Here is a 14,062-nt window from a genome sequence, read left to right as displayed (position 1 = left end):
TAGCGCCAGTAGGAATGAGAAGGTGAGGGCAGCAAAGGATCAGCAGCAGCAGCATAGCCAGGTCACTAGGTACATTACCTATGGACTCCGTCTGCTCGTACTTGACCGGGCCTATGACGTCGCTGGGCACACGCTGGCAGTCGGTACACATGGCAAAAGAATGCTGGTGGCGCGCCGCTTTCAGCAATGGACGCAGCACATGTCTTTCTCGCGCCCATGAATGCATGTTGGGCGAGTTTGCTCGAATGCGACGGCGGCGGGAGTCTGTGTCCCAAGCAAACGGAAGACCTGGCGGCGACCTGAGAGAGCGAGCGACGATCTACAGTGCACGAGTCGTGTGCGCACCGCATGGGGCTGGGGTCGCGGCGGCCGGAGATCGCCTGGGTCTGGGTGCCATTGAAGGACACCTTAGACAGATCCGACACAGCGAGAGAGAAAAGGCTCTTTGCAACGGGCCCAACGGAACGAGCCCTGCCCTGGTTTGGTCTCGGCTGTGTGTCACAACCTCCTGCAAAATGCACCCTCTGCAGCTCGCCCGGCCTGGCCTCCGTCGCCGCTACAGGTACCTGTAGACTCGCTGCATGTTAGCCTCAGGCACAAGTCATTTTTGCCTGATTTTCCAGACATCCACGACAGACACCTGAGGCCACAACACCGTCAATGCTCCAGACACCTCTCAGGTCGCATCCATCTCAACCGCCTGAGGTGAGCTTCCATCTGACACCCACCTCTCTGTCCCACCATCTCCAACGACCTTGCGCCCCTCTATCAGCTCTTTCCTCGACCGACTCGACGCCGTTGCCCCGCCGCCATGCTGTTTTTCGGCCTCGGTGGCCTCTTCTACGGTACCCTCCTACCTGCTCCTCCCGCCTTCTCCCGCTGACGTCTCCAGTCGTTATACTCCTCACAAATGCCATTGCCGTTCTTTCAGAAGACCGCTTCCTCGCCCGCAGTAAGGCCCCCTCGCCCGCGCCCAAACCCTCCCTCTTCAGGCTTGCCCTGGCCCTCTCCTGTCTCCCGTCTCGCCCCAGATTTCGCCATCGCCCGACACTTGCCCAAAAAGCCGCATTTGACTTTGTCCAAGAGTTTGCTGACATGAGCCCTCGCAGTCGGCTGGGGTCTCCAGGCCGAGCCGGCCTTTGGCGGTGTTCAGGATACGACGAGCGTCAAAGCCAAGATGATTCATCTCATCGCTTCGGTGCGCACATTGATGAGGGGTGAGTGTCTCTTGCCCGACGATGAGCGGACTTTGTCCGCAATTCTTGGATGCTTTCGCCATCGCTAGGCGAATACGTTGCTGACGGACATCTTTCCGTACGCCGCAGGCCCGCTGATCGTTGTCAACACCCTCATAATTCTCTACGAAATTATCCTAGGATAAACGCCCAGCACGCACACCACCGACGGGGACCCGCGACTCAACCCCGCGGCATCCATCGGAACGGAGCACGCCTCCCGGCCTTCTTGGGACCGCGTTTGGCTTTTTGCAGCGGCTTCCAACGTTTCGACATAGCCATTGGCCACTCAACAGGCAGGCGGAGCTAGCCTGATGAGGAAATGATTCGAGCTCGGCCAGAGCGAACGATTTCGACGACGACCGGTAAACATTTGATCAACATGCGCAGGCGGGGGAATCGACAGGGTTCGCGACGGGAAAAGGGAGCTGTTTAGCAAGGATTGCGGAGCGGCAGGGAAGCTCCAATGGAGAAAAAGCACAACGCCGTGGCGGCGGAAGAAGACGGCGGGCCAAGACTTGTTGATCACTTACCACAAGCAGGACTGCGCGCATGCCCATCTCATCCCCGATGGCCGCGGGCTTCAAGTGGCGATATGCGCAGGCCGTGGAGCAGCACATTACCAAAAGCTTAATACTCTATTCGACATCTTGGAAGGACGAAGATATTTTCAACCATTGTGCCACAGAAGGACCTCAAGCTTTGTGTAGAGCACAACCGGACCGAGTTCGAAACATCCAGACCCCATCTACCCGCTTGACATGAGCAGCGTCCCGTGCCGCAGCTGAGCGCCGAGTCGTACAAACCTTGTGGACCCTGTCGGTTCGCCTGGGCAATTGAGCAGAGGCCGCTCGTCGACGGAACATGCATGCCAATCAGCCTTTCTCTATTCTCCGAGCCAATTCTTTTTGAAAGCCAGTCACAGCTGATGCTCGCGTGGGATGAGGTAGATCCGTAGTTTGCCCCGGCTTCCAGGTCTTCTGCCCGTCCAATCCAATTGCTCGGTTTTTCGTATCCACATCTGGCATGGCAAACCGTCTTTTTGTTAGCCATGTCCATATCTAGGCGTAACCCTATCTATCCTGCCTGATGTTTGAGGCCCTAGGTATGTTGGGGTTTGCCCACTCTCCCTATGTGGCCGAAGGATGTACCAAAGATCTTTCCCTTCGCCGCCGGCGCTGGAGGAGTGTTCTCGAAGTATAACTGAGACAAAGCAAGCATCTACCAATGAGATGAATCAGCATGATACTCAGCTTGGTGCATGTGATCAAATTTTCAAAACTCAGCCATACAGTCCTACGAAGGCGTTGGAAGTTGCAAAGGCGAGGCAACATCAAGGTCGACGACCACGTCCTCCTACAGCATAGGTAGCATGCCACTCAAACCGCCCGCTGTTGAGCATTCTATCGGGTTGGCCTTCAGGAGGGAGTCTGTCAAAGTAGCCATGTAGTCAAGGCGATTGAAAGAGGCGGGAGATGGACAACTTCGGTCGACTCACTTCAACGTGAAGGGCATGTCCATGTGGCCGAGAAACGGCGTCTAAGCACAGGTTCGGAGGGACACAAGGCATCTGCGCTGCTCTGATCAAGACGAGTCGAGTCGAAACATGGCAGCACTTGTTGGATGCAAAAACAAAAACCAGATGCATGTAGACGACAACTCCCAAAACGCACTGCCGCAGCAAAGGACTGCTCCCGGGACAAACCTACCGTGTGTTGGCAGACCGACGGGACCGACCACCCTCTCGCTTGCTTCCACCGAAGTGTCAACATGGCGCCCGAGGAGCATTCCAACAACATGCCCAAGCCTGCGGATGGTGCCTTCGGCCCAGTTCTGTCGTCTGACAAGCTCGTACGATTGACGATTCCTGACTTGAAGCATCTCTCCGCTTGCTGACTTTCGCTGCTCCAGAACGAGATGAAGAGAGGGGCTTTCAAGCAGGGTTTCAAGCAGGGTGTTAAGCATTGCATCGCCGAAGTTATCAATGCACTTCCTGTGCTGAAAGACTCGGGCCTCGTAAGTCAATTTTAGACCCCGCCAAATGCTTCTGCTGACTTTGTGTCCAGATGCAGCTTCTGGAATCGATGGGAACGGATGAGCTCACAGTACGTCAGCCGTTGAGCCTCTGAATACTCATTCTAACAAAACTGCCAGGCCCGGAAGGTCGACCAGCTGCTGCGCGAGGTATTGAAGACCGAGATGATGAAACGGGTTGATGAATGGGCCAACTACTACGCCATTCGCTACGACAGGCTGATGCATCTGAATCCGAGCTCAGTCGATCATGATGCCCTTCAGACTGAGCTTATGGAGAAGCTTCAAGAAATTCTCGCAGATAGGCGCTCGAAGGTCGACTGGTCGAATACGGAAATCATGAAGGTGCTCAAACAGGCTAAGGCCGAGGGCAAGTGAGATAGAGGTTACTTGTCGGACGATGCTTCAGATGTTTTGCTGGGTCCGAATGGGATAAACGAGGGGGACATCACGAAATCAGGGCGAGAAATGTGCTTGTCCACACAATCGAGGAAGTAGCCAACAAATAAATCACTTCGAGCAAACTTTCCGTAAGCCAGCACAATCAAGTACTGTTTGTAGCAGTTATTTCTACACCGTACGCGCATGTCAATTTGATCACACAACGGCTGCTCTAGCTTTATAAGCGTCACATTTTCCTCCCACTCTGCTACTCTGAAATTTGCTTTGACATCTACCATTCTATATATCCCAGCCTCAGTCTGGAGCGTCGACCAAACGCCCCTGCGTTGACAAGACGCTTCTCGAAGACTTCTTGAAACGACCACCAACAAAGTCAACGAGGAGAGCTTCGCGCCGGTCCAGCAAGACTCGCAACCCCAAATCAAAGGGATCTGCAAGTTGGTGCTGAACATGGGTGTCAGTCTTCGGGATTGAAGGAAAACGAAGAAGGCCAGACAACCACTCAGCAGGGCCGGCCGGCCTCATCTTGAGCAGCAGTGACGACTTTCTTCCTTTCCTCGGACACGAAAGCAATCGCCATTACATTGGGCCAGCTGCTCATGGGCTTCAACCATAAGCCGCGCCTCAAGTGCGTCAATTTCCAAGGAGTGCCTCTTGCCTCGCCTGCGCGTCGCGCTCTTCTTCTTCGTCAGGTTGTTCGGTCCTGGGAGCACCGGCCTAACGACTCGGTCGACTGTGTCGACTAACGCTTCCCGGTCCCAAACTGTCTCCAACCACGTTGCAAAGGACGGCGTCACGTCTCTATGGCTTGGACAGGGTCAAGTCCTCTTTCACCGCTTCCTTTCCCGCGTCTCTTCACCGGCGGACACTTCCCTCTCGTACCACGCTCGCCAGCTCGATGCCAACGTACCATCCATTCGGCCATCGACAGCTGAGCCCACTATCAGCGCCATCGCGAGAGCGCAGCACACAACGCCCACAACGGCACGAGACTCTCCACCGCATTGGCATTCCCTGGCGAGGACTTGGAGACTGTTTTTGGAGTTGGAGGCGGGGCTCGGTCACGATGAGGGCGGTCCGCCGCTATCTAATCCAGGGGTTTTTGGTGGAGCCGTCGGGTAAAAGCGAGGGGAAGGCGGGGCGTTGACTGCATGTACTTAATGTACTGGAGGAATGAGGAGAGGACGAGGTGCAGCGAACCAGACGACGGGAGGATGACTTTGTGCTCTTACTGTTGCGCATGGAGCTGCGCCACTTGGTTCAATGGCTGGATGCGTGTGACTGCAGTCGACGACGACGGTTTGAAATCCATAGAGATTTGGCAGATTGGTTATCGAGATTGATTGATTGATTGATCAACTAAAGCGACGGCGCATCTCGTCCGACATCATCTGCACCACTCATCCGTCCTCTCCAGCGCGTTGCCCCGTCACTGTGTATCTCGTAATAACACACAGCGACCCAAACCGCGCGGCCTGTGCCTTGTCACGCCATGCCGCGGCAAATGGACAGAGACACCGACGCAGGCGCAGAGCTATCTTTGTGGATGGATGGATGAGTGTGTGGATGGAGGTTATAAAGTGAAAAGGGGGAATTAAGCCAAGTCCCAAGCGCAGAGAAGGAGATGAGGAGAAGGAAGGGGACGAAGGGTATTTGAAGGTGAGAGAAGAAGCCCGATGCCGTCTTTGTTCATGCGGTTGGCGATGTTGGTCTTGCAGTGATGCGCGCGGGCTTCTCGCCAGCTCCCTTATCTCAGTCCGTCGTCTGTGACTGCGATCCCGAGTCCGATCGCTCAACATACGTCTGATGGCGTGCCGCTGTTATGGTTGGGTTGGCAGTTCTGACAACCGAGCATCTGCCTTTCTGTTTCTTGTTCTGCCACAATCCAAGACGATACGACCCTGGTTGGCATGCCTATGCTCGATTGACGTTCCCAGATTCCCCTCTTGACCAAAAGGCTCTCCCGCCGTGGCCTTTGCTGGACTGGCCACGCTGCTATCCAAAATCTCCAGCACTCCAAAACCAAGAATTGAGCAAAAGTACAACAAATCTTTGGCGGATAAACAGCTCCAGCGCGGCAGCTGCGCGAGCCCTTTCAGTCAAGGAGGAGGCACCGGCGATTATGCCATTGAGCCCCAAAGCGCATCCTTGGTCGACTGCCCTTGGTAGTTCTATCCACCCAAACAGAAATTAGAAGCAAAAAAGCGTTCCAAATAGAAAAGTCGGCATTCTCCGAGACGCGACCTCGGAAAGACTCAACCAAGGCCAAGCATCGATGACTTCTTGCGGCCAATGCTAAACATGGACCGGTTGTCCTTGGAGTGGTCCTTGCCAGAGCTTTGCGCGCTCTTCGAAGAAAGCTCCTGGTGGAGTGGCTCTGTCGAAGCCCTGTTCTCGCCAAAAGTCAGGCCAACACCAGGACCAAAGGGCTGAGGGGCGGGCCCCACGGTAGTCGGACTCAGAGGTGCTTCGTCCATCGATGCCAAGTGTTGTCGTGCGGGTGATGGAGCCGATGGCAGTGAGGACGGAAGTGGAGGTGGCGATGCCGCTGGGACTTCGGTGTTGTTGCTTGTTGGCCAGAACTTAGGTTTGTTGCGCAAGCTGATACTTGAATGCCTGAACCTGTTGAGGCCGCCAGAGATGGATTTACTGCTGCGTATATGGTGAGAATGGCCATTCTCCTTGGTCGATGCCGTCGTGGCCGAGGGGACTGCATTGCCTGTGCCGGTGCTAGGTATTGTCGTCGAGGTCGACGCCGTATTTGGTGGGATGGGCGTGTCGTCACTGCTTCCAGTACTTGCAGGCGGGCCACTGCTTGTACTCGCAGGAGGGCCAACGACGCCTGCACCATTGACGGGGATATTGTTTGGCACATTGACCTCGGCAGGCGGCGCCTTGCTGCCTCTTCGAAGAAAGCTGTTGCTTTTGCGCGTTCCCGACTCTTCCTTGGCCGTAGCCTTGCTCGCTGCAACGGCGGCACGGAACTCGTCCTCCTGTTGCTTGAACGTGTCTCTTCTGCTTGCTTCCATCTCTTTGCGCCTGGCTTTGGCTTGTTTCTCTTGCTCCTTTTGCTGCGCCTTTTGCTGCCTCTCAAGCTCTTTTTGTTCTGCCTTCTGCTGCTTCTCCATCTCCTTTTGCTCCGCCTTGGCAAGTCTCTCCTGTTCCTTTTGCTCTGCTTTGACTTGCTTTTCCAAGTCCTTGCCCTCAGACTGCTTTGACATTCGGCGCTGCTTTTCTTCCTTCTTGTCCTCTTTTTTGTCCTTGTCGGTCTTGCTTCTGAATGATACGTCGCCCCATTTCGTGCGCAAAGGGAATCCGGACGAAGACGAAGGAGGCTCTGGCGGTGGTTGTGACTTTGGTCGGACCGGTGGTGACTCGGAAGTAAGTGGCGGTGCCGTAGTGGTAGGATCGATACTCGTGAAAATGTCTTTATCATCTTCGATTGGACTGACTGGACTGTAGATGTGGCCGTTGGGAGACACTTCTTCTGCTTTTTGGCTCAAGGATACGGGTTCTGATTTTGTCTCTACTGGCGCCGAAGCAGCGTCGAAACCTTCGGATTCCTGTTCATGTAGAGCTGCCTCTTCGGTCGTTTCTTGGTAAAAGAGCACGTAAGCGCAGGCGAGATTATTTTCTCCGCCGAAAAAATTGCGCACGTATCCCTTGTCTACCGGTTCCACCATTTCATCATCAAACAGCAGCCAGCCGCGGTCTTCGGTTTTGATTATGGACACGTAGTGACCGTGATAGGCTCCTCCGCCAATGTGTACGACTACGGCGTAGAGCTCGTACAGGCGATCGGGGTCTTCAGCGTCGTCGGTGGTGTTGAATAGCCGAAGGTGGTACGGATAAGGTACTCGGTGGAACAGCTTTTGGAGTCGCTGGAGGTCCTCGGTGTACTTGAATCTCTTCAAGTGCAGAGCTAATATGCGCGGCAGCCTCTTGACCTTCATTCTCTTTTCCGCTTCTTGCAAGCCGCTGCAGTTGTCGCAGTGAAATTTGTTGCGCTCGCACAGCATCTCTTCCTCTGAGAATTTGCGGAGGCAGGAAGTGACGGAAGTGTTGTGCTCTAGATCCACGGAAAGATCAAGGAAGGCCTCGTCTCTTTGCGACGTGTTTTCGCAAGTCAAGCACCTCGTCTCTGAAGTGAGGGTGCCCTCAAATAGCGAATGAACCCATCCAGTGTTTTGCGCCGCATTCTTGATGGCGTTGCCCAGCACTGGAGATATGGCAACAGCAAGGCCAGAATCTGATTCGGCCGTGGCCTTTCCTGCAGTCTCCAGCTCCACTATTTGCCGTTGCTCTTTTGAATATTGTTCTACGTTTTCGACGACTTCGTTGAGCAGCAGATTCAAGAATTCGTGGGCGTCTTGGTGCATGGCGGTCCGAAACATTTCGTTGTCTCTCCGGAGAATCTCTAGAAATTTGTGGGGGCTGACAACGCCGACGCGAGACCTGTGGGATATTATGGCTTCGAATATGTCTTTTAGGCACGTAAAGAGTGACTCGGTCATTCCGTAAGATTTCGAATTCTCGTAGTCCATGGCCAACACGGGTCCGGCAGCCATGGCCATCTTCTTCTTGTATTCGGGCGAGTCCTTGTTTTCTTCAGGCTTCGCCCCGGGGGCGGCAGTCGGCTGCCCGGGCCCTCCTGGCTTCTTTGGCGATGATACCGGAGTGGCGGTCGAGGGTCTGAGAGTTGGAGAAAAAGGCGCCTTTGCGGCGGAAGAAGAGGGTAGATCGGTGTTGACGCGGGGGAGGCCATTGGTGGCGCGGTTCATCAGGGTGTCTTGCGGCGAGCGGACGGGAAAGTTGATGACCTGTTCCCGAAAGGGCACCGAGTAGTAGAGACATTGTATGATGGAATTGGCGTAGCTGTAGGATCAGAGTAAGCAGGAGAGGTGGGTGGAGGACTGTGCAGGCGTCGATCATACCATGTGCTTCCAAACTAGACACGGGGGTTGCAGGTTAGCGAGCGCGCAACATGACGACAATCTGGGGAAGCATTGGCCTACGTTTTCAAAGCCAAAGAACTTGTCGCTGCCGTCGGGGCGTATAGGACCAGTGTCGGCGGCGAGCAGCCTCTCGAGCGGGGTCGGTTGCGGCGCATTGGGGTCCTTTTTGGCCGGCGACGCGGCCGACGACGGGCTTGCGGGCGTCTGCTGTTGGGCACGATGAGCCAAGAGGGGCGAGGCAGAAGCAGAGGGCGGCGCTCACAGAATTGGCCCTGAACTTGCCAAAGAACGACGACATTGTCGGGGAGCGGCGCAGAGCAGGGCGAGGCCGCAAGGTCCGTGGCAGCGGTGACGACAGCGGATGGCTCACACCTCAGTCGCAGCGGGTGCGGGTGCGGCTGGTCGAGGGCGCAGGGAACAGAGGGTTCTGGGAGCACAGCAGGGCATGAGTGGGGGTTGCAGGCGTGGACGGCCGGGGCTCTGGTCTGGAGAAACGAACGACTCGGGATGGTTGGGGAGAGAAGAACAGAGGTGAGATGGGGGTTGAGGTGCGACCTGGGAGAGAGGGGATGCGGTGCAGTGGTTGCGCGCTGGTGCATGGTCAAGTCGTCGGCCTCAGGCCTCGTGTCGGTCGTTGGCTGCGGCACAGCCCAGGCCGACCGACGTCAGGTCGTCCCCGTCACCCACCACGGGCACCGCACCGGACGGCTCCTCCTGTCGCTGCGGTTGCGGATGAATGCTGCAGGCGGCCGGGGCAGAATATGACAAGCCAGACGCGGTTGAGCGAAATGCTCGACTCCCCGTCGCCTCTCACGACCTGACAAGCCCGCCACTTCACACGAATCCTCGGCGTCCACCCCATGATCCAACGACGGGTGGGCCGAGCGGAGTACTGCGCAGCCAGGTCCCTGATGGTGTTGATGCGACGGATGGAAAGGTACAACACAAGTGCATGCTCTACGAACAAGTACCGAACCGTCCTCACATCGCCGGCACGCTGGGTGCGTCGCATGACGTGCCTATCCCCGCCGTGCCTGCGTCTCGGCCGTCTCTCTCCACTCGACGCTACAGGCTCTTTTTGCTTCTTCATGCGCTCGACCCCGCCTTCCATGCATCAGCAAAAAGAAACAATGCCACCGCCAGTTGGTTTGCGAACACCCTGCACGTCACACAGCTAGTTCCCTCCCGTCGTCCCCGGTTCCTGACCCGCTTCGTACAAACCCAGAAAATGCTACGCTTTAATCAATCATGTCCACCCATTACAAAGCACTTCGCCGCTCTCTTCTACTTCCCCCCTCTTCAATCGCCGTCTTGCCGTTGAACAGCAGCGCTTCCTTGGCGCCGGGTATCCCGCTGCTGGCAACCAACTCCTTCCGGATCCTCTCAGCCTCACGATCCCACACGCCTGCCTTCTCCTTGTACTGCGCCGTCGCATTTGCGCTCGCCTCCTTGAGCCTGGTGGCGTGGTCAATGTACGGTTGTTGAACCTCCTTAATGGCGTTGCGCCATTTGGCCCCAAGCATCGACCGAATTTGGTCCTTTGATGCCTTGGCGTTTGGGTCCTTCGTCGCTTCTCGTCGCTTCTCGTCGCATTCGGCCTTGGTCGTGTGCCAGTGGTCGCGCGTGTATAGGAGATAGGGGTTGTTGCCTGTTCTCTCGGGCTTGACAGGCCGCTCTCCAATTTGCTCGAGAATGGCGCTGATGATGGACGCCTCAAGCTCCTCGTTCAACGCCCGCCTGACGTTCCTTGCGTCAGCAGAGTCTGCTTCCTCCATGGGGCGTTTGGACCCCGTCGTGGTTGGCGGCGTCTCATTTTTCATCTTCGACTCCACCAGCGGATGCGGCACTTCGATGGCTCCTACCATCGACTCGACCACTTCGGATGCCGCTCGAAGGCCGGAGAGGTAAGCCCCATGCACCGTGGCCGGGTGTGTTCCACACGTGGCTTCGCCCGCGAAGTGGAGCGAACCAATCGGTCTGGCCATGGCGTCGTAGTCGCCCGCCTGCGCAAGAGCCCCCATGTACGAGTAGCTCCCACCCGCAAACCGATCCTTTTTCCATCTCGTGACGATGACTTCTTGTGGGGGAGGCACCCTCTTTGGCGCAAATATCTGCGACAACCGTGCCGTGACCTCCTCGATCAGCGAGTGATTGTTTGCCACCTCGGTATCGTGCGCTGCGCTGCCGGCCATCAAAGCCACTAGCGTTGGTCGGCCACTTGTCTTGATGCAGTTCCAAAACAGCCAGAATCTTCCTCTACGCTTTTCGTAGTCTCTCTGATCCATACTGTCTCGCATTTCCGCTTCGTTCAGTAGGCCGAACATGTCGCGCTCGCTTTCCCAGAAGGGGGTGTCGTACACGAGTATAATCTACTCTGGTCAGCGCGTCTGCTACGTAGCCTTGTCCGAGCAAAATACCTTGTTGAGCAGTCCAAAACCGAGGCGCTCAATCGGACCAGTTTTCCATGGCGGCAACGGGGGATCGAAGGTAACGCCGCCCCGCTTCAACACTCCCAGAGGAGTTGTGACCACGACTTCGTCGGCCTCGAAAGATTCTCCATTCTCGCACTCCACAACGTAGAGCTCGTCCGGCTGGCGCACCGACTTGACAGCCTTGTTGAAACGCACGTCGAGTCTCGATGGGCACTGCCAGAGCCCTCGCGGCACCTGTAGGTATCCGCCAATGATCTGAGAGTGAGCACCCTCGAATTCATTACCAATGTCCTGGTCCCAGCCGCCGAGGCTCAGCTGGCCAACATGTGCGGCATTCGAATATTCCATGTTCGCATGATGCCAGTTGAATAGTCTCATGTCCTTCGGCGTCATTTCAACCATGTTCTTGTACTGTCTGACAGCTTCATCCATGGTCGCCCCCAGAGTTGGATGCGGAGATGCTTCGGTGACGGATTCGAGCTTCAGGTTATCACTCAGAGGAGTATTCGACTTGAGCTGCCATCCCATGTTTTTCGCGGCCTCAGCTGCTGATACATTGGCTCCGGAGCCGGGTGCGAGCGTGTAGTTTCTTCCGGCTGATTTCTCAACCCCCATGAGAGCGTTGGGATTGAGGGCTTGCTTGCGATTGGTCTGTGTCGCCACTGGTTTCGAAGCGCCCGAATCCTCCAGTGACGAGATCAATTCTCCAGACTCGTGGTTGGGATCGCGACCCAGCTGGATGAGACGCCGGTCGCCTTCCACCGTCTTTGCTGGAGGTGGTTTGTTCCTGTGATGGCTGGCCCGCTCGAGGATATCATTGTACAGTTTCTCCACGCGAATGTCCCCTTCATAATCGACAACCTTTCCATCAACGTCATAAATTTTCGTGTCATCTTTGAGAGAGTGGTAATGAAGAGCCAGTTGTCCCCGGATGATGCAATTCAATGGATTTCCATGCTCAAAGCCTGTAATGATTTGTGCGCCCATCTCGACCGTGTTCCGGACTCCTGGTGGCAGGGAATTGCCTTCTTGTTTCTTCAGTGGATGCGAGTATACACGACCACCAATGCGTTTGCGTCCCTCCAAGACGACAACTTTGGGTGGTTTCTCTCCCTGGTTGGTCCAATGGTCTCCAAGTTGTGCCACCAGGCCCTCCAGGTGTCGCGCACAGCCAAGGCCAGCCATGCCAGCTCCGATGACGACAATGGTTTTCCGTCTCCCGGCTTTGGCTTTGGCTCGGGGTATTGATCCTGCTGTATTTTCAAGTTCGACGCAGCCGTAGTTGATGTATCCGTTTCTTACAAGCCATTTGTACGCTACTTGCGACATGGGAAAATATCTTGAATCTCGGGCGCAGCCCGCTGCCTCTGCCTTTGTCACGGAAACTAGTGGGTTCCTCGTCCACAGTCGCAGGATTGCGTTGCGAATATTGAGGTATACGGTGACTTGCGAGTGCGTAATGTGGTCTCGGAGGAGTGCATATTCGCCCGGGTGTAGTGCGAATGGGTTCAATCGGGAAGATTGTGCAGCCAAGATGCATTGGCGCGCAAGCTCAAGCACTGGAATGGTGGCAGGTATCGACGATTTGGCCTTGAAGGGAGCTGGCTTCTTCCCTAATGACGTATGGCTTGCGCGCGCTGCAGTAATGCCTGGAGAGTCTTGTTTGATGGAATAGTCCGATGACTTTGGCGTTTCCATGTCGCCATGAGAGGTCTGGCGGGAAACGCGTGAAAGAAGGACAGGAGCTTTCCGGTCTTTTGCCTCATTGGATGCGAGGACATTCGCAGGTCCATCCACATTGTTCGAAAGATCGGCCTGTTCCTTGGTGTGGAACACAGGCGCCTGGGAATTCATCTTGCGGTCATCTGAGACATGGTGGTACATGTCCATTTCATCATTGTCGATGTCCATGTGTGGTTCGGTGAGATTTTCGAGTTGGTCGAGTTGATTCGCGTCCACCATGTTGGCATGATCGTGGTCCATGGCGCCGTCCAACCCGCGACCACGCTCATCAATCTCATCCCGAATACTCATATGACTCCCGCCTGGCTCAGAAAAGTCATTGTTCTCGCCAGGTTGTACTGAGGAAGGCCCCGACTCATCGTAGCGGTCGTAGATGCTGCCTTGATCGAAGCCGCCGTATGAAACGGGATCGATATGCGGGTCCTTCAAGGTGAGGCCAAGTTCTTCAGATTCTTTCGCCGCCAAACGGTCTTCGAGGAGATCATGGGTGGTATTGAGGAGATATGAGTGCGATTCTGTCGCATCATTCTCTGTGCTCGTCTCGGCGGCGAACATGTTCTTCAAGGCCCGGTAGGGTGTGCTCGTGATGAGTGAGAACCGCGCAGCGCTGGGAATGAAGCGGTTGGGGCTAAAGAATGACATGAGATGGATCGCAGCAGCAGAAATCTGTCGAATGCCACCTCCAAGCGACTCATTCTGTGCAAGGCGCGATGCGCTCTTGCAGGGCCATGGTCTGATGCTGTTCGTGCCTTCGCAGGTTAGGTCTTTTCGGGGGCTTGCCCAACCGAACTACGGCAGACTTATTTCAACGTCACCCCATGCCGTCCCTTTCCTCCGCACCACCAACAGCCGGGCCCCTCAACATCGTCGCCCTCGTCGTCTTCCATTTCGCGTCGGATTTCGCATCGTCACGGGCGGACCATGGCCATCAATTGAGATGGCTGCAAATCGCTCGCTGCAGCCGGCATGACGCAAAGGCGAACCACGGCCTAGGTACCCGAGGTTCCATGCTTCTGGGCGGAACCGCTCCCCCGGCGAAAGAGGCGTATTTTGTAACTTACATCGACATGTTCCATTCGCGAATCGACAACATCTTGTGTCTGGCCACGAGTTGGGCTTGACCCGATGGACGGGGCCAGCAAGACTCTTGCTCACAAGTTTTAGGTGTGATGACATCGAGCACCGCGCTGCGTCTTGAACACCTGCTTTTCCGAGAACAGAACTGTACGGGTTGCCCTTCATATTTGGCCATCGAAAACTC

At 55.8% G+C, this 14,062-nt stretch overlaps 4 protein-coding genes across 4 annotated transcripts; 2 read left to right on the top strand and 2 right to left on the bottom strand.

The window, feature by feature from the left end:
* Nucleotides 1-811: 811 nt before the first annotated feature.
* On the top strand, nt 812-1,381 carry J3D65DRAFT_665081 (Yos1-like protein; the record flags this gene model as incomplete). The annotated part of the gene is made up of 4 exons (XM_066802811.1): nt 812-845; nt 893-952; nt 1,110-1,217; nt 1,326-1,381. 4 exons carry the CDS (start codon nt 812-814, stop codon nt 1,379-1,381), a joined length of 258 nt encoding a protein of 85 aa, XP_066659037.1.
* A 1,195-nt stretch (nt 1,382-2,576) lies between these two features.
* Nucleotides 2,577-3,682, top strand: J3D65DRAFT_227428 (uncharacterized protein). The gene is made up of 4 exons (XM_066794642.1): nt 2,577-3,086; nt 3,147-3,251; nt 3,302-3,340; nt 3,390-3,682. Exons 1-4 carry the CDS (start codon nt 2,859-2,861, stop codon nt 3,645-3,647), a joined length of 630 nt encoding a protein of 209 aa, XP_066659036.1. The 5' UTR covers nt 2,577-2,858; the 3' UTR covers nt 3,648-3,682.
* Nucleotides 3,683-5,926: 2,244 nt separating this feature from the next.
* Nucleotides 5,927-8,924, bottom strand: J3D65DRAFT_548224 (uncharacterized protein; the record flags this gene model as incomplete). The annotated part of the gene is made up of 6 exons (XM_066796897.1): nt 5,927-6,401; nt 6,612-6,766; nt 6,959-8,546; nt 8,606-8,619; nt 8,687-8,830; nt 8,889-8,924. 6 exons carry the CDS (start codon nt 8,922-8,924, stop codon nt 5,927-5,929), a joined length of 2,412 nt encoding a protein of 803 aa, XP_066659035.1.
* Nucleotides 8,925-9,556: 632 nt separating this feature from the next.
* Nucleotides 9,557-13,747, bottom strand: J3D65DRAFT_614799 (flavin-containing amine oxidoreductase-domain containing protein). Its single transcript, XM_066799256.1, has 2 exons — nt 11,044-13,747; nt 9,557-10,995 (listed from the first exon to the last, which is right to left on the bottom strand). The coding sequence occupies exons 1-2, from the start codon at nt 13,441-13,443 to the stop codon at nt 9,886-9,888; spliced, it is 3,510 nt and encodes a 1,169-aa protein (XP_066659034.1). The 5' UTR covers nt 13,444-13,747; the 3' UTR covers nt 9,557-9,885.
* Nucleotides 13,748-14,062: the final 315 nt, after the last annotated feature.

This window comes from Phyllosticta citribraziliensis (assembly GCF_038025025.1).
Source record: "Phyllosticta citribraziliensis strain CPC 17464 chromosome Unknown J3D65scaffold_2, whole genome shotgun sequence".
Lineage (NCBI taxonomy): Eukaryota > Fungi > Ascomycota > Dothideomycetes > Botryosphaeriales > Phyllostictaceae > Phyllosticta > Phyllosticta citribraziliensis.
Note: the sequence above shows the minus strand (reverse complement) of the source record. Positions and strands in the feature narration are given on the sequence as shown.

Excerpts from the sequence above, each read along its gene's own strand:
- J3D65DRAFT_227428 (XM_066794642.1), top strand. The coding sequence starts at position 2,859 with ATGCAAAAACAAAAACCAGATGCATGTAGACGACAACTCCCAAAACGC. Across the intron at positions 3,087-3,146 it reads TTCTGTCGTCTGACAAGCTC|AACGAGATGAAGAGAGGGGC; the intron begins GTACGATTGACG and ends TCGCTGCTCCAG. Across the intron at positions 3,341-3,389 it reads TGGGAACGGATGAGCTCACA|GCCCGGAAGGTCGACCAGCT; the intron begins GTACGTCAGCCG and ends CAAAACTGCCAG.
- J3D65DRAFT_614799 (XM_066799256.1), bottom strand. The coding sequence starts at position 13,443 with ATGTCATTCTTTAGCCCCAACCGCTTCATTCCCAGCGCTGCGCGGTTC. Across the intron at positions 10,996-11,043 it reads GTTTTGGACTGCTCAACAAG|ATTATACTCGTGTACGACAC; the intron begins GTATTTTGCTCG and ends TGACCAGAGTAG.